Source organism: Haliotis cracherodii, unplaced genomic scaffold (assembly GCF_022045235.1).
Source record: "Haliotis cracherodii isolate W230 unplaced genomic scaffold, xgHalCrac1.p SCAF_10, whole genome shotgun sequence".
Lineage (NCBI taxonomy): Eukaryota > Metazoa > Mollusca > Gastropoda > Lepetellida > Haliotidae > Haliotis > Haliotis cracherodii.
Genome location: NW_027266265.1, coordinates 42,249,693 through 42,273,974, shown reverse-complemented (window position 1 = coordinate 42,273,974; position 24,282 = coordinate 42,249,693). Strand labels below are relative to the sequence as shown.

At 39.4% G+C, this 24,282-nt stretch overlaps 1 protein-coding gene across 2 annotated transcripts in view; it reads right to left on the bottom strand.

Moving 5' to 3' along the window:
* Positions 1 to 24,282, bottom strand: part of LOC139454396 (copine-3-like) — a 28,761-nt gene extending 4,479 nt beyond the window's left edge. Inside the window, exons 1-15 of one of the 2 annotated variants that reach the window (XM_071236071.1) lie at positions 24,151 to 24,282; positions 22,041 to 22,225; positions 20,137 to 20,316; positions 19,948 to 20,025; positions 18,710 to 18,784; positions 17,663 to 17,746; positions 16,437 to 16,526; positions 15,502 to 15,597; positions 15,072 to 15,158; positions 13,956 to 14,015; positions 13,581 to 13,714; positions 11,152 to 11,258; positions 9,884 to 10,026; positions 9,031 to 9,267; positions 61 to 7,707 (exon numbers count right to left, since the gene is read on the bottom strand). In XM_071236071.1, the coding sequence (XP_071092172.1) occupies positions 7,585 to 7,707; positions 9,031 to 9,267; positions 9,884 to 10,026; positions 11,152 to 11,258; positions 13,581 to 13,714; positions 13,956 to 14,015; positions 15,072 to 15,158; positions 15,502 to 15,597; positions 16,437 to 16,526; positions 17,663 to 17,746; positions 18,710 to 18,784; positions 19,948 to 20,025; positions 20,137 to 20,316; positions 22,041 to 22,217 (1,671 nt within the window). In that variant the 5' untranslated portion in view covers positions 22,218 to 22,225; positions 24,151 to 24,282 and the 3' untranslated portion in view covers positions 61 to 7,584. Of the gene's footprint in view, positions 1 to 60; positions 7,708 to 9,030; positions 9,268 to 9,883; positions 10,027 to 11,151; positions 11,259 to 13,580; positions 13,715 to 13,955; positions 14,016 to 15,071; positions 15,159 to 15,501; positions 15,598 to 16,436; positions 16,527 to 17,662; positions 17,747 to 18,709; positions 18,785 to 19,947; positions 20,026 to 20,136; positions 20,317 to 22,040; positions 22,226 to 24,150 lie in introns of those variants that run through there. The other variant, XM_071236070.1, reaches the window with a different exon arrangement.

Sequence of the window (24,282 nt, the reverse complement as noted above, 5' to 3'; positions counted from 1 at the left end):
CAATATATACGCACTTACACATAATGTGAAAGTAGACAATAGTTTATTTCAAATATTAATAACATATAAAAAACAATTCATTAGGAGCATTAAGTGCCACAGAAAGACAAATTATGTAACAAAGACTTCACAAGTCAAATGAATCAATCTCATTAAAATCAGATCTTAGTTCTCGCTATCGCTAAACAAAGATCTGCGGACATCCCATTACGGGTCACGTCAGAACAATTTTTCATCCGACCAATCAAATCGTCGCTTACCAGATCATGAAGGTGACAGTAGGAATGTGTTTTCTATTTATTCAACCTCGAAAACATTAACACGGGCTATTCTGAACGACAGTTACATCCCGTACGACTGATTCCGTCAAAATTATCGTCTATCTCTCGCTTCCATGGGATAAACATTTGAACGGAGGAGTGTATACAAATACAATCGCAACCATAGAATTAGACATTCTGGAATGTTCGTTTGTTCAGTTTTCAAAATTCGAATTGAGAACTGTGTCAACATATTTTTCAAGCGTAGCCTGAAATGGAAGTTGCCAGGTTGAAACGAGTGCCGTAAAGCTCGAGAAAGCTGCTTTCTAATTGGCTGATGTCAACTTCTTGTTAGTCGTTTCATTCTGACCTGACCTGTAATGGGATGTCCTCAGATCTTTGTTTAGCAGGTGCGAGAAATTAGATCTGATTTTAATGAGATTGCAAATGAGTGAATACAGTTTTAAGCTGCACTTGTACATGTCAATGAACTATATGTATATATATACCGGTACACAAACTCATTACTGAAAAATATGTCAAACATGTATAATGAAGACAATAAGGACATAAATAAACTTATCCTACAACTACTAACACATTATCAAAGATACATTTGTCATGAATTAATATGTAATATCATGAAGGTTTAATCAAGATAGAAAAAATATCATGATACACTTTTTTAACATTTAATTGAATGAATATATTCCAATTTATATATTACTGGGGATACAAAAGTTCGTTTTCAGAAGCATGATATGGTGACCAGTGGAGTGGAATATATCAGTCAGAATCACGACCATCTGAAGACAGTGTATCCATGCAGAATAATTTGTTTGTTCGTTGTGCAATGTCACAATCGAGTCTGGACCACACAATCCAGTGATTGATATTATGAACAACGATCTACACTGTCGGGCTAAGAGGACACACAATCAACTAAGTCACGTCTTATGACCAGCATCGATTGCTGGCGACCAATTGTAATCCCCGCAGGGTCCCGCAGGGCCACACAGAATACAGTGTATCCAGTAGTGTGTATCTTTCATTGCAGTGTAACAATGAATCCTTTCAGCCTTACTGAAGATACATTTAATGTTAGCAGTTCCTGTGATGTGTTCTACAAGCCACAGTTCCTGAGCTTATCTCAAAATACATTTAATGTTAGCAGTTTCTGTGATGTGTCCTACAAGCCACGATTCCTGAGCTTATCTCAAAATACATTTAATGTTAGCAGTTTCTGTGATGTGTCCTACATCCCACGATTCCTGAGCTTATCTCAAGACACAGGTCATTTCCTCACGAACAAATCAACGAAGCAAATCCAGTTTATAAGAAAGCACAAAACTGCTGCATATATTCAGCTCTACAAAATATCTAGAACTGTCAAATCTACAAGCAAATCTAAGCAAAATCAGATCACTTACTGAGACCTTCAATGAAGGAAGGTCTGACTACAGACTCAGAGGACTTCACGTCCAGTGAGGGGCGGTCGGGTAGACTACTGGTTAAAGTGTTAGCTCGTCACGCCGAAGACCCGGGTTCGTTTCCCCAAATGGGTACAATATGTGAAGCCCATTTCTGGTGTCCCCTGCCATGATATTGCTGGAATATTGCTAAAAGCAGCGTAAAACCAAACTAACTCACTCACTCACTCACTCACGTCCAGTGAACTTTCTAAACAGCCAATGAATATCAAGGCTTTTGACTTCTCTGTCCGTGTAACAAAATATTCGACCATCGTCTCTGATTTCTACTTCTTGAAAACGAGCTGAAATGACTAGCTCCAATGGTAGACAGTTAAGACTGCATCATTCTATTGTGGATACGTTAAACACTCTGACATTTCTGAGTGCCATGGCATATCCATACGGGTGTACTATAAAGGACATATATGTATTCTGAGTAGTTTTGCTTTGGCTAAGATCGAAATTTCTGAATGAAGTTGGTCGGGAAATGAAGCTGAATTGTTTTAGAAAGCTGACATCTGATGTCACATCACACGACTTTCTCAGTCGTTCTATGGAGGTATTCCCAGGTCTTACCCAGACTCGAATCGTATCAGAGTAACACATATGACTTGAGTGAGATTGATCTTCCGGTAACATGGCTCTACACTGAACACCCAAGCATTTAATAAACATGACAATACCCGTGAATATCCAGGGTAGAATTGGTCTTCAGCAACCCATGCTTGCCGTAAAAGACGACTATGCTTGTCGTTTGAGATGACTTACGGGATCGAATGGTCAGGCTAGCTGACTTGGTTGATGTATGTCATCATATCCCAAATGTGTAGATTGTTGCGCATGATATCAATCACTGGATAATCTGGTCCGGAGTCATGTATCATTATACAGAAGAATGACAAGCTCATCATGAAAATTAAACATATACAAAAATGTATTTGGTCCATCGAGCCCAAAACATCCAAACAGTGTAACTGCTTTGATGCAATGAAAGATTAACTATAGTCTATCACTTAACTATCACTTTAAACATTCTGATGAAATCAACGGGCACAGGTTGGGTGCTAACAAATCACAGATCACAATCACGGGGAGTATCAAACCCCCCACCACCAGATCCTGGCCGAACCAAGCACTGAAGAAGCACCTAGCCCACATGGCCACCTCTGCTGAACACCAGCAGGGGGTGTTGAAGACGGACACATGAAGGATACATTATGGAAAGGCACATATATTTCACTGAACAACATTTAACAAGAATAAAGTATCAACAAGAACAGATCCTGACAAGAAACAATACTCCAATCACCATGATCAGTGGCCCACTGAAACCAGTCCCCACCATCAGGTCACAAGGTGTCACCGAAAAGGTCAAGGTGTCACCGTAAAGGTCAAGGTGTCACTGTAAAGGTCAAGGTGTCACCGTAAAGGTCAAGGTGTCACCAAAAAGGTCAAGGTGTCACCGTAAAGGTCAAGGTGTCACCGTAAAGGTCAAGGTGTCACCATAAAGGACACCAATGGTCCTACAACCTCAAACAATTGAGACACACATGGCCATTATCAGGGTTTGATATTCCTTGTATCAGTGTCAATGACATGGAACAAATGTATTTGTAAAAATGTAATGGTTAAAGTAAGTTCACAGCATGGTGCTTGAAGGGCATGGCACTCCCAGGAAATCAATTTCTTACCAAATATACTTTGGGATGCTATTTTAATCCACTGACAATCATATTTTTTCAAAAGAAAACTGGACAAGCACAAGGAAAATGACCACATGAACACATTCAATAAACAGTGTTATTTTGGAGATTCAGAAAAAAACAGTTTCCGTGAAAAGGACGTCAGCAAACTTTTTACCAACAGCTGCTTTCTACAGCTGTTCGTGACATGGCAATCACTGAATCATAATGACTGCCCTGTGGCACACTAGCAGTCTGTGATTTTAGCTCCTGGTCCGAAGCCCGAGTCTAGTAAAAATTTGTTCAGTCAAGAAAGCTCAGAATATGAGTCCTTAAATTAACACTAAAATTGAGTTAAAATTATGCAGAGAGATAGTAGCCTCAATGTTTTTTGGCGCAGACTGCACTTGGAGACATATTTGTCATTACCGAAAATCTAGCAATCTGCTCGTCATATTACAATTGACCTAGCTCCAACCCTGAGTAGCTGTACTGAGAGTCTGATGTTAGGCACAATGTAGATCTTAATGTCGAACAAACATATTTCACTGAACATTAGTATTTGGAAAGTGTGAACTTGTAAAGACAAAATCATTACATGTGTCAGAAATATATTTAACACAGGATCCTTAAGAGTGAGCGAGTACCGGTAAGGTTTTACGCTGCTTTTAGCAATATTCTAGCAATAACACGGCGGGGGACACCAGAAATGGGCTTAACACATTGTACCCATGTGGAGAATCGAACCTGGGTCTTCAGCATGACAAGCGAACGCTTTAACCACTAGGCTACCCAAGGATTGTTAAGACCAACCATATGATGGATGGTTAAATGATATGGTTGACTCTGTGCAGCAGTGTAACCCTGATACATGGCCGACGTTCTCTGTCTGGACTATCGATATGTGCAATAGTCCAATCATATTTAGCACAGGAAAGTGGGCTTGATGTGGCAAGGGTGGAACAAGACTTTGATGAAAAGGTAGTGGACACTCTTGCCTAGAGAAGATGTTATGACTGGGCAGTCAAAATTCTATGGAGGTGTTCTCAGATCTTGACGTCAACAAGTATCATACCAGACTAAAAGATCCGATCATAATGAGATTGCACTTCTATATGGGATAAGAAGGGACAGCCTAGCTTGGGCATATATTGCAGGCCTAAGCCTTGACTAGTTGCGTGTTATTTTGGTGTTGCCCAGTTTAGGATGAACATCTAGCTCTGTCACTGTATCAATGAAATGACTTTCTTGTCTTTTATTTGATCATAAAGAACAAGTCAGCTGCACAGAAATAATACAGTGCCCCTGATATATGTTGGGCCTAGAAACATACGTATTTATGAATGCCCCCCTTTCTTAACTATGCATGAAGAAATCTTAATTCTTCTTTAAATAATGATGGGACGCCATTAACATGATTAACACAGGGTCATCACAACTTCTGGAAAGCAGACGAAATGCTGACTATGCCATCTACAATCATATAAACTTATCCCAATATAAACTTTGAAAAACAAGGGGCACGGGTGGCCCAGTCATTTAAGTCACTGTGCAAAGTTGCGTCCCTTGGGCACGCCAGAAACCTATGATTGTGGGTTCAAATCCTGGTTCGCCCCGATTGTGTTTCTAGGTTTGTCAGCACAATACCAGTGCTTGTGGGTTTCACCGAAGTGGTAAATGTCTGAGACATGCATCACTTCAGGCTTTCCTCACACATTAAGCTGACACGCCGTGATATAACTGGAATACTGTTAAAAGCGGCGTTAAACGAGATGTCCATAAAGCATGTAAAGGGAAGTAACTGCGGGCTATTTTGGATCGCATTTTTTTTAAGTATTAGGATTTTTTTATATTGGGGGGAAAATGGAAATAAAAACGAAATGTGTGGCAGACTTTATGATGATGCGGGCGGTCCCTTAGAACCAAGCCTATTATCTTTTTAGCCAAGTATTTACCCATTATAAACACATAGACAAACTCGGCAGCACAGATACTTGCTTTAGTCATATATCACAAATCTCCACTCATGAGGACCGCCTCTGTGGTCTAGTGGTAGAGCGTCAGCCCAGAGAGCAGAAGGTTGGGGTCTAGATCCCTGGACGCGTCATACCAGAAGATGTTAAAAGATGGTACTTGTTGTTACCCTGTCTGGCGCTCGGCATTAAGGGGCTAAAAAAAGGACTGGGTGGCTCGAAGTCAGTATATTGTGTCTGAGTGGGGTATTCATGTTAAACTGCGGCATGGTATCTCAGTGGGCTAGCACTATAAATCGGCATCAGTCTGGACTGGTAAAAGCAGCCACACCCACATGTGCGTGCACGTCGCAAAATAAGTGCAATAATCTTTCATTACACTTCACCTTCTCCACCCATGGGGGTATATATCGTATTTGACGTAATAAGCGCCCATGGCGATATTTGCTAATATATTGGCTAGTGAACAATCCCGCTTACCACCCCTTCCAATTGATCAATGTACACAACAATTATTTATTCGTATATAATACGCACTCGTGTGTTATATGCACCCTTAATTATGGGCAATTAAATTCTGGAAAAATATATCTGTCGTGTATAATATGTACCGACTTTTCTTTTGTACCATTCCAGGCTGTCAGCATAAACAAGGAAATTCACGATCTTTCAACTCTGTTTTTTTTCATAATTTTTTTATTGTAAGAAGGGCCCCCTATTTCTAATTTTGAGAGCGCCATGGGCACTTATTAAGTCAAATACGGTAATAATGATAATGTAATGTATCATGTTTCTCCACCCACGGGACTATATAATCATGATAATGTAATGATAACCTTATTTACCCGTTATAAACACTGTGACAAGCTAGGTGGTAGCACAGCTACTGGCTTAAATCATATATCATGTTTCTCCACCCTTGGGGGGTATATAATCATGATAATTTAATGATAACCTTATTTACCCATCATAAACAGTGTAACAAACAAAGCAGCACAGCTACTGACTTAAATCATAAATCATGTTTCTCCACCCTTGGGGGTATATAATCATGATAATGTAACGATAACCTTATTTACCCATTTAAGGTCTTACATAATGAATCACAATAACATTCTAACCAAACATCATAAATTCTGAAGATATGAAATGTTTTTTGTTCAGACAGTTTGAGAAACAACTGTACAACATTTTTTAACAACATGACGTGATGATAAGTATTCATTTCTTTGACTCCAACTTGAAGGAAAAATGAACTTTACAGATGTAGCAGCATGAGTCACACCTTCCCATTTATAAATTAACATGTACGGTACTGTTGAGTTTATATCACAGTGTCAGTTGGTGAATACTTTCTGCCTTTACGTTCCCTAAATTTTTATCAGGGCTCCAGATATTTGTTTGTAGCCATTGAGTATTTACTCACATGTTATCATTCACATTGGGTGTTGAAATTTGTTTGGGGTGTTTCTTAGGTCTATGGGGTATATTCCACCGATGTGTAGACATTTTTTAAAAAATAATTCTGCACGAATTGCTGTTTGAGCATGTTGAGGTGACTTCTAATTTGTATGTTTGTGCGCTGCCTCTATGTGCAATAAGTCTCATGAACTCACGACAGCAATATACATGTCTAATTAACAATAAGTCAGTCCTGGGGCCCATTTTATGCATTATTCACTGAGTTAAACCTTCACTGTTATATATAAAAGTTAATATCCTAATGTTAATCACTTAACATTTACACAACAGGGCCCCGTTCCACAAAGCGATCTTAGCGCTACGATTGTCGTAAGTCAGTGTTAAAGAATGGGAGTTACGATCGACTTAGAGCTAAGATCACTTTGTGGAACGGGGCCCAGCTGGTCTGTGGATGCAACAAGTCCCAATGCACCTTCTTTGTTATATATTAGAGTTAATATCCCAGGTTTAATCAGGGAACATGTTCTGCCTCATCGCTTACACAACTGGTCTGTGAATGCAACAAATCCCAATGCATCTTCACTGTTATATATTAGAGTTGATATCCCAGGTTTAATCAGGGAACACAACTGGTCTGTTAATGTAACACAATGTGTGCATGGAACGCCAAAACTGGGCATCCTGTTCTGTGAAGCTGAGGTAGTGTCATCTCCAACACCTGTTTGACTAAGTTCACATATCCATAAGTCCATGGTACAAGGAATCAAGCAGTCATTTAGGAAGGAAATGGGTCCGTCTGCTGGCGTTTGATAGGGTGGATGCCTTGAAGCCGGTAGTACTCAACGACTTGTTTGGGCACTTCGGCTAACACATGACGAGCAAGTTCTTCTGGGGTACTCTGAAAAATGTCGAAGGGAACCTTTGAGTTATTCATATCTGTCTTACTGCATCAAGTATTGAAACATATTTTTAAATTGCAGGGTGACTCATTTGCTTAATATTCAGCCTTTTGAACTTTGACATTTTTTGCACATCACGCAAAAGTTTTATTAAAGTATATGTCTGAAGTCATTTCTAAATGTTCTTTGAGTGCTCAATGTACACGTACTAATGGTTCCCATCAACATTCTTCACATACCTGATCAGTAGACAAACTCTGCAACGATATTTCATCAGAAACTAGTTATCATGTAGGGCTGGGACCGGTAACTCGGGTACTCGGGTTGGGTGGGTACTGAGAACGACCCAGGTACCCACAGAACCCGAAGTTACTCATGTGATATATTGGTTAATGACAAAAATTATCTTAAACTCCATGTTTACACTACATGTCACTAATGTTCACATTTCTTTCTGACTGTCATATGTTTGAATAAAATATAACTTTCATCAACTTCAGTGTACGCATGACCAGATTGTGTTATAGTGTACCCGAATACTCTTTGCCCGGGCTAGTAGGGTAGGGTCGGGTAGTAGGGTGGGGTCGGGTAGTAGGGTAGGGTCGGGTAGTAGGGTGGGGTCGGGTAGTAGGGTCGGGTTGGGTAGTAGGGTCGGGTAGTAGGGTAGGGTTGGGTAGAAGGGGTGGGTGGGGTGGGGGTACCTGGGTAGTAAATTTGGACTCGTCCCAGACCTAGTATCATGGTCATATATGATATTCACTGGGGTGCAGAAAATGAATGCCGACCTATGATATCCATGTACCCTGACTGAGTGTAATAAAATTCTGTTCTGTTTTAAGTCATGGCAGGGAGAAATAGAAAATCGCAGGCAGTGAAAGACTGAGAATCTGAAAAGATAGTTGACTTTGTCTCCGGACAAGTGAATTTTTACTGTTAACTAGTTCACAATTCTTCAACTTCCACACCCTGCATTCGTACTGTTTGTGTACTGGTATATCATTAACGGTTAACATGTTGATTTCAGACTAATTTCCTATATAAAGGATTTTTTACGACAAAATAGGAAAAATGAAAAAAAGTACTGCTGTAAGGGTTCATTTATGATAATTTCCTGAAAAACAAACTTTGATTTAAAATTTCAACAAAAGCCGAAAAATGTCAAAAAGGCATAATTCAAAAAAGAAATCAATTATTGTCTTAATTATTATTTTTTCAGCACAAATTGGATACATTCATCTTTAAAACAAGGCAATAAATTGGTAGGGTCTGAAATATATACCAGCTCTACCATGGATAGATTATTATGTAGATAATGAACTGACCTGCTTGAATTCCCTGAAGGGCACAAACTGCACGATGTCCCGTTTGACAGGCTCCCCGCTCGGAGCTCTCAGTAGCCCATCATCCCCATCCAGCTCCTCCATCATAGTGAAATCAGCGCCACCTACACCCACGATGATCAACGACATGGGCAGCTTGGAGGCCTCCACGATGGCCTGCTTGGTGGCACTCATGTCACTCAGGACGCCATCAGTCAGCAGTAGCAGGATGTAATACGCCTGTATAATGGACAAACATCTCATTGTTATGGCTGTCTGTGTGAGGGACAGAGGGCATCATGCAATCATCTCACATGGGTATGGCACTGACAAAACCACAGGACTAGTCATGTGATATATTGTTTAATGACAATAATTATCAAGAATTCTATGGTTACACTACACTACAAGTCACTAATGTTTGCATTTCTTTCTGACTATGCACCCATTCCTTCTGACTTTTCATAAGGTTGAATAAAGATATAACTTAAGGTCTGTGGTAAAAAAATTCCCGATCAGACATTTTGTACGTTTCTCTTGAGACCTACAGTAGGTACCCAGGTAGGGTCAGGCAATAGGGGGGTGGGTACCAGGGAAGTAAATTTGGACTCGTCCGAGCCCTAGTTGATATGAGTGGAATTCAAAACCTACAATGAGGAGATCCTGACACAACAAAGGGAGACAACTCTGCAGACCACTAGGACACTCTTGCCCATCACATAAACATAGAACGTTATTGAGAGATATACATGTATAGCAACTGACATTTTTATAAATGTTTATTTTGATTCAAATTTTGGTGAAACAGTTCTTTAGTGTTTTTTCTGTACATAACAATCCATCTTTGAAGACTCACATGTGCCCCTTTAGCTCGCTCTTCTTGCTGAGCAGCAAACGCGAACCTAGCGACATGTCGAATGATGGGCGACACATTGGTAGGGCCGTACAGCTGGACTTGTCGGATACAGTTGGAGTAAGCTTGCAGCACACCATCAATTCCTGGACGTAACACACTTCATTATTAGGACAGACATTTCTGAGTGCTAGTTTTATGGATTTTATTATTTTATTCCTGGTCGGTTGGAAATAAAACAAAAAGACATTTCAGATTATTTTGTTTTAACGTAAAAATCACAATAAACATGATAAACACAAACCTTGTTGTGTACAAACATCTTGTATTGGACACAGGGATTTATCTAGCTCAGAAGAAAAAATTCAGCCCCAAATCTGCAGCAAATGTCACTAAAAATTCCCAATTTCTAATCATAAATTTCCCAATTCATGTAATAACTGATAACTAATTTTACTACATCTCACTACGGGTCACATCAGACCGACCTATTGCAAGCTTTGACCGATCAATGGAATGTCTGATATGAAGATTGGTCGACATTAGCCAATCAGAAGGCAGCTTTCTCGTGCTGTACAGCACTAGTTTCAAACTGGACACTACGATTCGAAACATATTTTGACAAATTCTCTATTAAAAATTTGAAAACTGAACAGAAGAACATTCTGGAATGGCTAAGAGATGGCCTTGAATGTATGGATTGAGTCATAAAGCGTGTAACTGTAGTTTGGAATACCTTGTATTAAATTTTCCAAGGTTGCATGATTAGAAAACACATTCCGACTGTCACTTTCTTGTTCTTGTAAGCGATGCTATGACTGGTTGGAAAAAGGTCGTTCTGACCGGACGTAATGATGTCCTCAGATCTTTGTTTAGCAGTAGCGAGATCTGAGATCTGATTTTGATGAATTTGAGTAATGTCAAAATTGCAAAGTGCGCTTTTCAAAAAATGTCCATTTTCTTAGTGATAAACATCATTATTGTATAATTATAATAATCATTATTCAGAAGTTAAAGTACACATGTTATCATATGACTAATGTTAACTATAGCCATATGAAAAATTGGTTTGTCCAATAACTTCTTTTATACATAGAACATAGAACCAAGTAATTGGTAATCAAAACCTGGAGTATGAAGCAGATGTTCTTCCTGATGAATGTTGTAAGTCCCGGTATCTGGGTTCAATGCAGAATACCACACAATGGCAACAATATTCTGTAAATTCAGCGAAGGTAAAACAGTCAAGAACTTTACACAAAACACCTCACCTGGACAGAAGGGATTCTGCATGTTGAAGTTGATGGCGAACTCGTGAGAGACGTCCATTGTCGGTGGAATCTTGGCTCCAAACCCAAGGGCAGGGAACATCTTGTCACTGAAAAAAATATATATAAAATTGAAAGTAAGAAAACTAAAACTTCAATTCTCTTTATTCAAGTGTATGTAGGCCACATTACACATTACATTGTTGCAGCAATTACAGCCATTTGTCTGCAAGAGTAAAGATGACTAGCATGAAAGATAAACATTGCAAAGTTTCTTATCACAACAGGATTGGTGATAGACATTAATGTGTTAAATTTATACAGGGATGGATATGTAAAATATTTATCAGGAGTATAAATTTTACGTAGGGTATCATAGGCGATGACAAGTAAACTATTTATCAGGAATATAAATTTTATGTAGGCTATCATAGGCCGTACATGTCAATAAGGAAATGGTATTTGTTTTCTATGTATCCACAGGAACAAAATTTCGCATACCGTAGATTGCTGTGTATGAGGCGAGTTTTTCGTACCTAGAATGAGGGGGTTAAGAAGGGGGGTCGTCTTATACACGGAGTCGAAGATCTCACGTTTTTTCCAGTTGTTTCACTTTCAGTTTTAGCTGGCGATGTCAACCGGCGTTCGATAGCCAGCCCAGCATTTGACATTAAAACTTCGCATTTCGTCCTAAATAACTGTTCCAATAACGATTTCCATACATAAACATGATTTGTATCTGTTTTCCTGGTCTGAGGCTTACATAAACAGTACAGATACAAAACATGGAGATGATAATCTTGGTTGTCAGGGGTACCCAGGGTAAGGAGATATTATACCTAAAGTTCTCTTTTCATGGGAAACAACTGAATTTTTGCCAGAATGTCATTTCAAATCTGTTTCAGTGACAACCAATTTGCGTCTTGTGCTGAACTGCTCAATCTCACGAACAATGCTCTTCTTCATCTCTCACGGTGGTCAACTAGCCATGAGAGAGTACAACAACTTGTTCAAACAATGGAGGCAAGTTGCAAAGTTGTCTCCCTTGGAGTAAGGCAAACTGCATGAAAATCATGAAAATAATCATCTTCATGGCACAGAGCTAGAGATAAGCTGCGTCTTGGCATGATTGGCGTAAAATACGCATTATATACACTGAAATAAGCCCACAAATCAAATCCTAGCAAATCATATACACAGCAAAATCTATAAATACGCCATTGAAATAAAATTAAAGCATATATTACCACTATTAGATAAAACGATCGCGAATATTACAACATGATTGTGTAGTAGCCGATCACGAAATTCACTTACCAACAGTTACATTTGGAACAAGCTTGTGTGACAACCATACTGATAGATGCCAATTAAAAAGCACATCGTGCCTAGTCATTGTACATGTTGTTTCTTTAACAGTCGCTGATTGCTGATTGGTGATTAAAAAATAGCACCTAAAAACAAAAAGGCTTCCCGGAGAGGGAGCCACAAGCAGACGCAGACGGGTATACTACTACCGGTATTCACATAGTTTTAAATGTTTTAAGGGGATTGTTAAAAATCAGGTTTTAAGTTGAAATACCCTAATGTCAAGAAACAGGTGGGTAAAAAACATTTGAATACCCTCTAAAAATTATGGATACCCAATCAAAATCAAACCCTTTGGTAAAATACCCAAATAACCAAAAGCTTATCTAGAGCTCTGTTGACAGTAGGTACTCAAAAGCAATTTCAATACTGGGAAGAAACAACTTTAAGCTTTCAAGTACTTAACTATAATTCAGACACCAGTGCACTAAGAATACTGCCATTGTTAGCACAATCGTGAACACAGACTTTTCAACAATATAAAAAATTTGTACCCACGTGGGGAATCGAACCTGGGTTTTTAGCGTGATGAACGATAGCTTTAAGCACTAGGCTACCCCACCCTCCCCCATATGTAACGGGAGATGTAACTACTGGTACCACTACTGGTGCTACAGGGATTACTAACTGTAAGTGTAACTTCAAAATAACAACATATGCAAGGCTTAAAGAAAAAAAGATTTGGTTCTCAGGCAATGACTTTTGGACTTATAGTGCTGTGTTTTTAGGTTTTTTTTGGCTTGTTCAAACTAGTATGGAACCAAATAAACAATTGTGTACCATCAACCTGGGAAAGAGCCTCAATACATTAAGAAGCACACAAACTCCTATTGCCGCCATGACCATAACACGAGATGTGCAATAAAGCAGTGTGCATGGAAAGGGAAGTAACTGCATGCTATATATCGCATTGTTTTTATTAGTTTTACGATTTTAATTATTTTTCTAAATGGAAATAAAGACGAAACGTGCGGCAGACTTTATGATGATGCGGGCGGAGCATGAGAACCAAGACTATTATTTTTTTAAGCCTAACTGGAGGTGTAACTGTAGGAACTACTCACGAGTCATAATCCTGGCACACATCGCCGACGGCTCGTGTTGCCTGCATATACTCGTTCGGCTGGTAGGGGTTGATGTAGTGCAGTGATGTGGGGTTACTGGGGTTACCATTGGAGGCTGTGAAATCTATACCCACCTGAAATCAAATTGTATGACATCAACATCAATAGCTGTCCAGTTTTTATAATGACATTTGTGATTTGAAAGCTGTACCAAGACCAATGCTACAAATCATATCAATTTAATAAAAAAGTACACAGTTGGCACAATGGTGTCCGGACAACAAGGTCTGGGCTTACATAGGGTGTCAGTCTCACTGTATACATCTGTAACCATGGTAACAGTATCTCATGATTAAAGTTTAGTATTGTACTCACTGTAAAATTGATCTGCATGCCCCCGAATATGAATTCTAAGAATGTGTGTTCCTTCATAATCTGGAATAGTAAATGAATGAGTAATGTCACAATAAGCAGTATTTCAGATGCATCAACAAGTCTCAGCTTGTTGGGGGAAGTGGTACAACCCACAAGCCGATCCATACTGCTGGAGGTCGTGACGAACAAACGCTATAACAACAAGGTTACCCTAACACCACTTCTGATTACCGTATTTTCTTGAGCATAGTGCGCACTTTAATCATGTAATTACACTGTCTGGCTATAAAAAGTGTTCTTTGTATATCTGGACTAATGTTTGTAACTTATTTCGTTAATTTTATTCAAAATTCCTTATAATATTGTTTTTATTAATTTCGGCGAAATCGTGTGTGAAGCATTCGGAAGATCGCACAACTCACCGTTATTAACAGCAACCACGGGCAGATTACCGCTATTGACGCCTTGAAACGAACTTTAGTTGACAGAGAATGGATACATATATCATAAATGACATACTTTGACTCGTTAAAAGTCATATTTGTTTTTGTTTGACGATTCTATTCTTTTTTCTGCGCATAATATTCAAATTTCTTTTTTTCCAAAATATTGAACCTACTAGAGGGGTGTGCGCATTATACATGGGTGCGCACTATACTCAAGAAAATACGGTAAAGTGGCCGCCTCCGTGGTCTAGTGGGGGAGTGCCCGCCTAGAGAGCGGAAGGTCTTGGGTTCTATCCCCAGCCACGTTGTATCAAAAGACGTTAAAAGATGGTACTTGTTGTTACCCTGTCTGGCGCTCGGCAGTAAGGGTCTAAAACAAGGACTGGTAGGCTCGGAGTCAGTATACTGTGTATGAGTGGGGTATTCATGTGAAACTGCAGCATGGTATTTCAGTGGGCTAGCACTATAACCGGACTAGTACAAGCAGCCACACAAACACACACACGTGCATGCACGTCGCTACATAAGTGCAATAATCTTGAAAGCGACGTTAAACCCAATTTCACCTCAACATCTGATTAAAGTAGACACACCACAGAAATCGCAGAATATCACAACAAAAGTAATAAAAACATTCAGTGCAAGACACATGAAACAGCCCTGTACATACCTTCACAGAAGTAAGCAGACATATGCCTGAATTGGTATAGTTTTTCTTCTTGGATTTTTTCTTTGGGTTGATGAGCGGCCAGGAATACTGAAACAAGATGCGATTGTGACATGTGAGTGAGCGAGCATTAGAGGTTGATGACTTCTATGTATTTGCAGCAGATGCTGTCACAACATTGTGCATTCTATTGACTCAAACCCATTATCGCCAGATTCTGGTATGGCAAAGGGACACAACTTTGTACACAGACAAGTAAGTCTGAACAGGAGGATGGCTTGTAGTATAGAGACAGACACTTTGAGTTAAATTTAACTAGTCCACAGCTCTATTTGGACAAGTGGTTTATGTGACTCAGTAGATCTGGGCAGAACACGCTAGTCTTCAACTAGTCGCTCGTGTGGGGGCAATTATTTTCACCTGCAGCACCTACCTCCTGGCTACTGGCTTTCATCATCTCATCGACGGTGGTGGTGAAGCCGCCGATGTAGTCGTGGCTACCGTCACTGTCCCAGTCGTACACATCAAACTGAAGGTACATAAACATGGATCAGGAAGAACTAATATTCGGGGCCCCATTTTACAACGTGATCTTAGCACTTCATTTGTCTTAGCCTGTGTTAAAAGTAAGGGCAGTATGACTATCTTAGCTCCACGATTGTCTTAGTCTATGTTAAAGTAAGGGAGGTACGACCAACTTAGCCTTACAATTGTCTTAGACTATGTTAAAAGTAAGGGAGGTACGACCAACTTAGCACTAGGATTGTCTTTGCCTATGTAAAAAGAGAGGGAGGTACGATCAACTTAGCACTACGATTGTCTTAGTCTATGTTAAAAGTAAGGGAGGTACGACCAACTTAGCACTACAACTGTCTTAGTCTATGTTAAAAGTAAGGGAGGTACGACCAACTTAGCACTACGATTGTCTGAGTCTATGTTAAAAGTAAGGGAGGTACGATCAACTTCGCACTACGATTGTCTTAAGTCTATGTTAAAAGTAAGGGAGGTACGACCAACTTAACACTAGGATTGTCTTAGTCTTTGTAAAAAGTAAGGGAGGTACGATCAACTTAGCACTAGGATTGTCTTTGCCTATGTAAAAAGTAAGGGAGGTACAATCAACTTAGCACTAGGATTGTCTTAGTCTATGTAAAAAGTAAGGGAGGTACGATCAACTTAGCACTACGATTGTCTTAGTCTATGTTAAAAGTAAGGGAGGTACGACCATCTTAGTGCTAAGATTCCTTTCTGAAGGACAATTGTGATGCATCAATACTTTCATCAATTATTACACCCCTAACACAGCAGATAATGCAGACTATGCAACTACATGATGTCATAGCACTGAGAGAGGGAGACAGGCCTCACCCGAATCTCCTGGGCCCTGTTGCCAGCACACAACGTCGACAGAGGAACCTGGAACGGCCGCCAGCTCGGGTTGAGAGTGTTCTTGATGACCTGGAACAGAATCAGTGTTATAACAACCACAGAGACAGGATCCAGACTGCAACCACTTGCAGACGTCTGACACTTGTTAGCCTCAAAACGGAAGGAATTATGTCTTAAAACTTAAGAAATTAAGTTTTTTATCCTACATTGAACTTTTTAACAAGTTAAGGCTAAAAAAATAATTGTCTTGGTTCTCAGGCACCGCATTCATCATCATAAAGTCTGCCGCACGTTTTGTTTTTATTTTCATTTCTAAAAAAAAAATACAAAATTATAAATCCTTAGATATTCCAAGTCCAACAGTAGTCAAATACTGTATTCCAGTATTTCACTCATTAAGGAATATATTTATGTAGGGAGGCCCTTTCCCAGGTTGATTGTACACAACTGTTTATTGGTTACACAACTGTTTATTTGGCTACATACTAGTTTGAACAAAAAAACGACACTACCCGAGCGCACTATATTTTCAAAAACGATTGCCTGAGAACCAATTCTTTTATTTTATTAAGCCTGACATATGTGAACCCTGTGACACAACAGTATCCTGGGTAACAAGCTTTTCAGTGACAAGCATCATTCTGGTGAGGGACATGTACAAGTTCCCCCCTCAAACCTGTAGACCTTCAGCCATCTTGCTATATTTAGAGGGGGATTCCACTCCACACAGATCGGGTTGTAATGAATTCTTTTGTAAGTTTGTTTGTTTGTTGTTTAACGCCGCACTCAGTAATATTCAAGCTATATGATGGCAGTCTGTAAGAAATCGAGTCTGGACCAGACAATCCACTGATTGACAGCATGAGCATCGATCCACACAATTGGGATATGATGACATGCATCAATCAAGTCAGCAAGCCTGACCAACCATTCTCGTTAGTCGCCTCTTACGACAAGCATAGTCGCCTTTTACAGGTAGCGGATGGGTTTAAGTAACAATGTCAAAATCAGAAGAAAATTGAGAAAAAAGATAAATGCAATAAGCATGATAAGTGGGAGTGGGATATCATTAATTATTTTATCAGGGAAATATATCAACAGACTTGTTTTCATAATAACGATAACATTTATTTGTTTCCTCATTCATAAAATTTAGCATCAGTGGATCTGTAAACCAAGTACTAATCATGTTAAAGTGGACTTGCCTCTGTTCTGTGGATCACTTGCCAGCTTCGGTCCAGGGTAGAGCGAAGAATCTCCAAATATGGATCAGACTTGCCAAAAAAGTCCTGCAAAATTAAAATCCCTTATTTAGTCTTATACATATTCAGCTCTGACAACGGCCAAGTCCAAGATTAATTAAGCTTTTCTAGATTCAACATATTTCTGTTTATTAAGAATGGGAAAATAACATCTGTATTTCTGCATAGATATAGAAAATTTAAGTAAGAATTAACAATTTCATTGAGAGTTAGTCAAGGAGGATCAACACATATCTAACTCAAGCAAACATAGAAAGGGACTAATGAAACTATTGTCTATAATTCAACTCAAAAGAAAGAAAGGACCACTGATTCTTTCATTTTACTATATTATTGATGGTTGTTTAATGCCACACTAAGCAATATTCCAGCTATATGACAGCGGTCTGTAAAATAATCGAGTCTGGACCAGATCATCAAGAGATTGACAGCATGAGCATCGATCCACGCAACTGGAATCGATGACAGTATCAACCAAGTCAGCGAGCCTGACCACCCGATCCCATTAGTCGCCTTTTACGACAAGCATAGTCGCCTTTTACGGCAAGTGTGGGTTGATGAAGACCTATTCTACCCCGGATCTTCATGGTTCTTTATTTTTCTTTTTTTTTTTACTATATTAAGCATGACAGATCAACTATCGCAATATTGAAATGATCTGGTGGTCCTTAACTTCTTTTGAATTGCATATATCTAAAATACTGAGGGACTTCAATTACGGTCGCTCCTGTCAAATATCTAATACCTGTCTGAAGTTGTCTTAATCCTTGCTAATCACAACATGGAAGGTTGGAAATTTGACTGTAAAAACTGAGTATTCTGAAGCATAATTTATGTTTTATCTATTACAAATTGTGACTATCAAACTGGCAATTGTTATGTATACTATCAACAATAGTATTGACATTTTTAAATTCCTAACGATATAGTACAATCGTAGGGTGGAAAATGGCAATACATCGACAGTTTGCTATATTGTTACCCTCCTACCTTTTTGTCCAGGTTTTTCCCCCTGAATGTCAGGTAAGCTATCTCGCCACCCTCCTTCACCTCCTCGGCTCGAACCTGTAGGCAAAACATGCATCGAGTTGACATCATTGACACATATACAAACAGTGTATTTCTTTATTTTATCAGGCTTATCATTCCAAGTGAAGCTGTAGGAAATCTTATTCAACATTTTGTTATTGAAATCTTCCAGTGAAAATAAGAATTGTCACTGTAGGTCCATAAATATTTATTTAAGTCATCTTTATTCCTTCAACAACCAATCGACATCATTAATGAAAAACATTTTTCCTCCAAGTAATCAGAATCTCTCAGAAACAATATACACAATGATGACTTTGTTACCTCTCCTGGTGCTTGGCATATAACCTCAATACTAACGAGCCATGCTATTGCGAAGTCTCCATTTACGACTACGAAGTAACTATTTGGACTCCATTTCCTGCTACAAACTTCCATTTTAGATTCAATTTCCCCGTCCAAACTTCCTATAAAGATTCAATTTCCCCCTACAAACTTACTACTATGACGCCATTTCAGGCAATCTTATTAAAATCAGATCTTAGTTCTCGCTTCCCATAAGCAAAGATCTGAGGACATCCCATTACAGGTCACTTCAGATTGACCTTTCGCGAAATTTGATCACCAAATGTTTTGACCAACGAGCAGTAGACACTAGCCAATCAGAAAGTAGATTTCTCGAGCGTTACGGCACTAGTTTCAAACTGGCAACTTGGAAAACTAAACAAAAATGTTTAATATATGGTCGAGATTGTATGGCAGTACTTCCCACGTATTATGCAACGTCTCTTCCATTCAAAAGTTTATCCCATTGAAGCGAGAGATAGATCATAAGTTTGACGGATTCAGTCGTTCAGGCTGTAATTGAGGTTCGGAATATCCCGTGTTATCCTTTCGAGGTTGCGTGATGAGAAAACACATTCAGGCTGTCACTTTGCTGATCTGGTAGGCGACCCTCTGAGTGGTCGGATAAAACGTTGTTCTGACATGATCCTTAATGGGATGTCCTCAGATCTTTGATAAGCGGTGGCAAGGTCGTTCTGACGTGATCCTTAATGGGATGTCCTCAGATCTTTGATAAGCGGTGGCAAGGTCGTTCTGACGTGATCCTTAATGGGATGTCCTCAGATCTTTGATAAGCAGTAGCAAGAACTAAGATCTGATTTTAATGCGATTGCCATTTCCATTGCCAAACTTACTATTATGACTCCATTTCCAGCCTTGCGTCGTCCATCAGGCATCATCAAGGGCTTTGTAAAGGGGTTGCTGGACACCAACTGAAAGAGGCAGCAGACAAAGGCTGAGACACATGTGGACATGATTAGAACATACAAGACTCAATGTTACAACTGTGATTATGTATGGCCATAAAACGATAAGATACTGACCTGTCCCAGAGTACAATCCAGCTGGCCAAGGAAGTCATCATCGGACAATTCTGGTGTTGTGTTGTCCAGATCGTACACACATACCCGGCATTTCTGTACTTCTTCAAAATAGTAGTTCACTTTAAAGCATCGAGAGAACTTGGGATCCAAGCAGTTTTTAATGTTTTCCGTTCTTCCAATCTGAAAAAGATTACGCAAGAATGAAATGAAAATGTTAGTAATCTTTACTCACGAGATTTATCCAGGATTTTAAACTTAGTTCCCCTATTATTTTGTTCTAAATTGGAATATTTCCTAAGTTCCTTTTTTCAAAAATTCAGCGATATTTTAACATTGTATTTTGAAATTGCATTCCATGCAAAAATATAAAACTAATGATAAAAACATCTTCCTCTTTATTGGTCTTGTTATCAGTGTAATACAGTTTAGTTCTACAAAACCATAAAAGTAATTAGTAGTATAGGTAATGGGTATTCTGGACCACTTCCACTGGAGCCAGATTTATATACCTATACCAGTACTACAGGGGTATATATTAGTCATATAGTAGTCATACATATTAACATTAATCTAATTTCACTTTGAAAATTTTTAATAACATGTGCTGAAGACTTGGGGTCGAATGTAGGCCTCTAAGCAGGTCGACACAAATCCATGGTTCATGTACATATGGTACAGATTATTCCTACTTCCTAAATGTGTCCCCCCACCGCCCCGCCCCCCCAGCTTAAACACAATGGGGATTATCCCTGGCCAGTAGCTGGACAAGTAGGAAGTCACAAACAACTGAGTACCATTCATTCAATGGGCTCTTTAATGCCTGACAAGTATGATTACTCACATTCCCTGCCAAAACACCTTGGTGAACATGGTAATAAATGAAAAAACAGGCAAAATAAATCCTATTCTATTTTTTAACATAACCATAACAGAGCAAAATTCCTGGTTTAATACCTTTACCATGTTTAATATTACTAGTATACAATCAGTCAGGTCATATGAAACTTTAAAACAGTTAAAAGACAACTATAAATTAAATATAAGATTTTGAACCAAGATTTCTGTCAAAAAGTGAGGCAGGAAGTATTTAATTTTTTTGGAATTTTTAAACAACTGTTCAACAATGTTCAAGGCATCAGCATGATCAAAGTGAACATGAACAGACATTTTTCACATTAGTGAGTTCGGTTTAACGTCGCTTTGAACAGTATTCAAGTCATATCACGGCATGTCAGCTTACCATGCTTGATATGTGAGGAAAGCTAAAAGCGTTGCAGGTCTCAAACGTTTTGGAGAAACCCACAAGCATAGATATGCTGATAAACCTAGAACTATAATTGGGGCAAACCGCGATTCGAACTCACGATCATAGGTTTTTGGCATGCATATGTGACACAACTCTGCACAGAGAAAAGCAGCACCTTAGACGACTAGGACACCTATGCCCCCATTATTCATGTGAAAAAATGAATAAATGCATAAATGTTTGGTTGGACTGAAACTATGCCCCTCTGCCCCTTCTGGTATTGAAGGGGGCACGGACAGAAACAAAATAATTACTTTATTATACCCTTAGACAAGCATACTACTACTTGATAGAAAGAAAATTTACAAGAGTTGAGCTTCGTACTAGGGAGTATGGTTTTACGCCACATTTAGCAATATTCCAGCAATATCACGACGGAGACACCAGAAATGGGCTTCACACATTGTACCCATGTTGGGAATCGAACCCGGGTCTTCAGCGTGACGAGCAAAAGCTTTAACCACTAGGGTAGCCGACCGTCCCCTTTGTACTAGGGACTAAAGTAGTGGACTGGAGTGACAGATGATAAGTCTGAAAAATTGACGAGACAGGATTAAGAATTGATTGAGTTGGGCTCTGAGAAATTCTTTAATGTTACCTCATCCCAGTGGCCACCTCGTCGACTCATATAGAGCACTGCACATGGATCTGACTTGGACATCACATCCAGGTCCAGTAGATTACGACACTCAATCCGGAGTTCCACTTTCGACACACACTGATCTCCTCCGGGTGGGGGGCGTGGAACATTTGGGTACATTTGTGGTTGTGCCATTCTTTAATCTAATAAGAAAATGAAAATATTGTACCCTTGTAACCATGGTGACAAATAACTCAGTGACCATGGTGACAGCCGCAAAGGTTCTTGAACATGTTGAAAAGTTTGAAAATCATTTTTGAATTTTTTTAATAATTAGCAGGACAATACAGACCAAATGTCTATCCTACTGTATAAAAGTAATCTTTGTCACATATTTGTACTATGTGACATTTGGGGAAGTCTGGAAGGCTGCTTGTCCTAGTTGCCATGGTTACGGAGTTACTCTGTACTCAGGAAGCTACGTACGGCAAGGTGATCACAATGTTTCTTTCGTGGCACCATAATTCATTCATGGTACCATATAATTGACACCTGGAATTCATGGTATAATTGGCTACAAGGATTCATACATTTTGCAGATCGGTGTTTTCATTCATACCTCAATGAACTGGAAAAAATACACACTCAAACCTTAGATGAAATATTTATCCCCTTAAATTAAACATATCTTGCAAAAATGGTTCTTTGTACACATCATTTTTGTGCTACCTAGAAAAATCTGTGGTCTATGTTCAGGAAGTCATGTGTACGAATGACCCCCTCTCAGGTTTGTTTATTTGTTGTTTAACGCCGCACTCAGTAATATTCAAGCTATATGATGGCGGTCTGTAAATAATCAAGTCTGAACCAGACAATGCAGTGATTGACATCGTGAGCATTGGTTCACACAATTGGCATTTGATGACATGCATCAACCAAGTCAGCGAGCCTGACCTTCGTTAGTCGCCTTTCACGACAAGCATAGTCACCTGTTACAGCAAGCATGGGTTGCTGAAGACCTATTCTACCAAGGATCTTCACGGGTTCCCTCTCATGTAGTCACTTGTACTCATAATAGGGGGCCTGTATCACGCACGTCTACTGATGGATATTTGAATTCTGACACATGACAATTGATTATCATAAGCTACCATGGTTACTGACTGCACTTGCACGGGGAACCCAGGTTCACATTGCTATATCTATGACAGATTGTCAACCGCCTTGTAGTAAAGCTGCTAATGAGCGAGCTAGCATTTGCCCAAACCTGTAGCCGAGAACTGAGGGTAACCAACCATCAGGACAAGACCCCGGCCCACTTGCACAAAACAAGGGCTCAGACTATTGCAGTCTGTGTTAAAGTATGGGAGTTATGGGTCATGGTGCTAAGGTGGCTTTGTGCAAGCGGGCCCTGGTCCTGGCAACAAAACCTGGTACCTGCAGCTGCCCTGATCCAACTCAGTGATCAACAATGACAAGAGTGGGAAGCATTATCTCTGAGCACATTAATATAATTGCCTATAACAGTCAGTGTCGCTTGGTATAGTTTGTTTGTTTGTTTGTTGTTTAACACCACACTCAGCAATATTCCAGCTTTATGACAGCGGTCTATAAATAATTGAGTCTGGACCAGAGAATCCAGTGATTGACATCATGAACATCGATCCACCAATGACTGTTATTTATTATTAATTATAAGTGTCAGCGTTGCTTGTAAAGTCATAAAAAGCACAAGATCTTATACCATGTTCAAAATACCTATAGGCCATACTCTGGCCATATTTTCCTTGACTTGTACTGTGATAGCCGAGAGCCTAGATGGAATCCTACGGTCAAGACAGGACCCTGTACGTGAGCCTACTCTTGACTGTAGGACCGCTACGAGGCTCTGGGGTGGTACTGTAAATAATGTGTCAGACCAAAGGTCATGTAACTAATATTCTGTACCAACAAAATGGCAGACGAGTCCGAAGTGGTCAGAGCCATGCAAGTTTGAGCATCAGATTTCATTTGCCATGTTAGATGAATATTTGACCATGGTTCGTACAGGTCATGACATATTCTTAGAACGTTAGGAGTAGGTTAGTGAGCGTTTTCTAAATTAAACATTTATAAAGAGAAAGCTTACTTTATGTGTCAGTCCGCTAGTCCGTCAGAGTAACTGGTGATGCTAGTGACTTCAGCTATTATATATACTTTCCTACGTCACTTGTTACATTGCGACACAAAACCTATTGTACAGCAGACGCTTGGTGCAAGT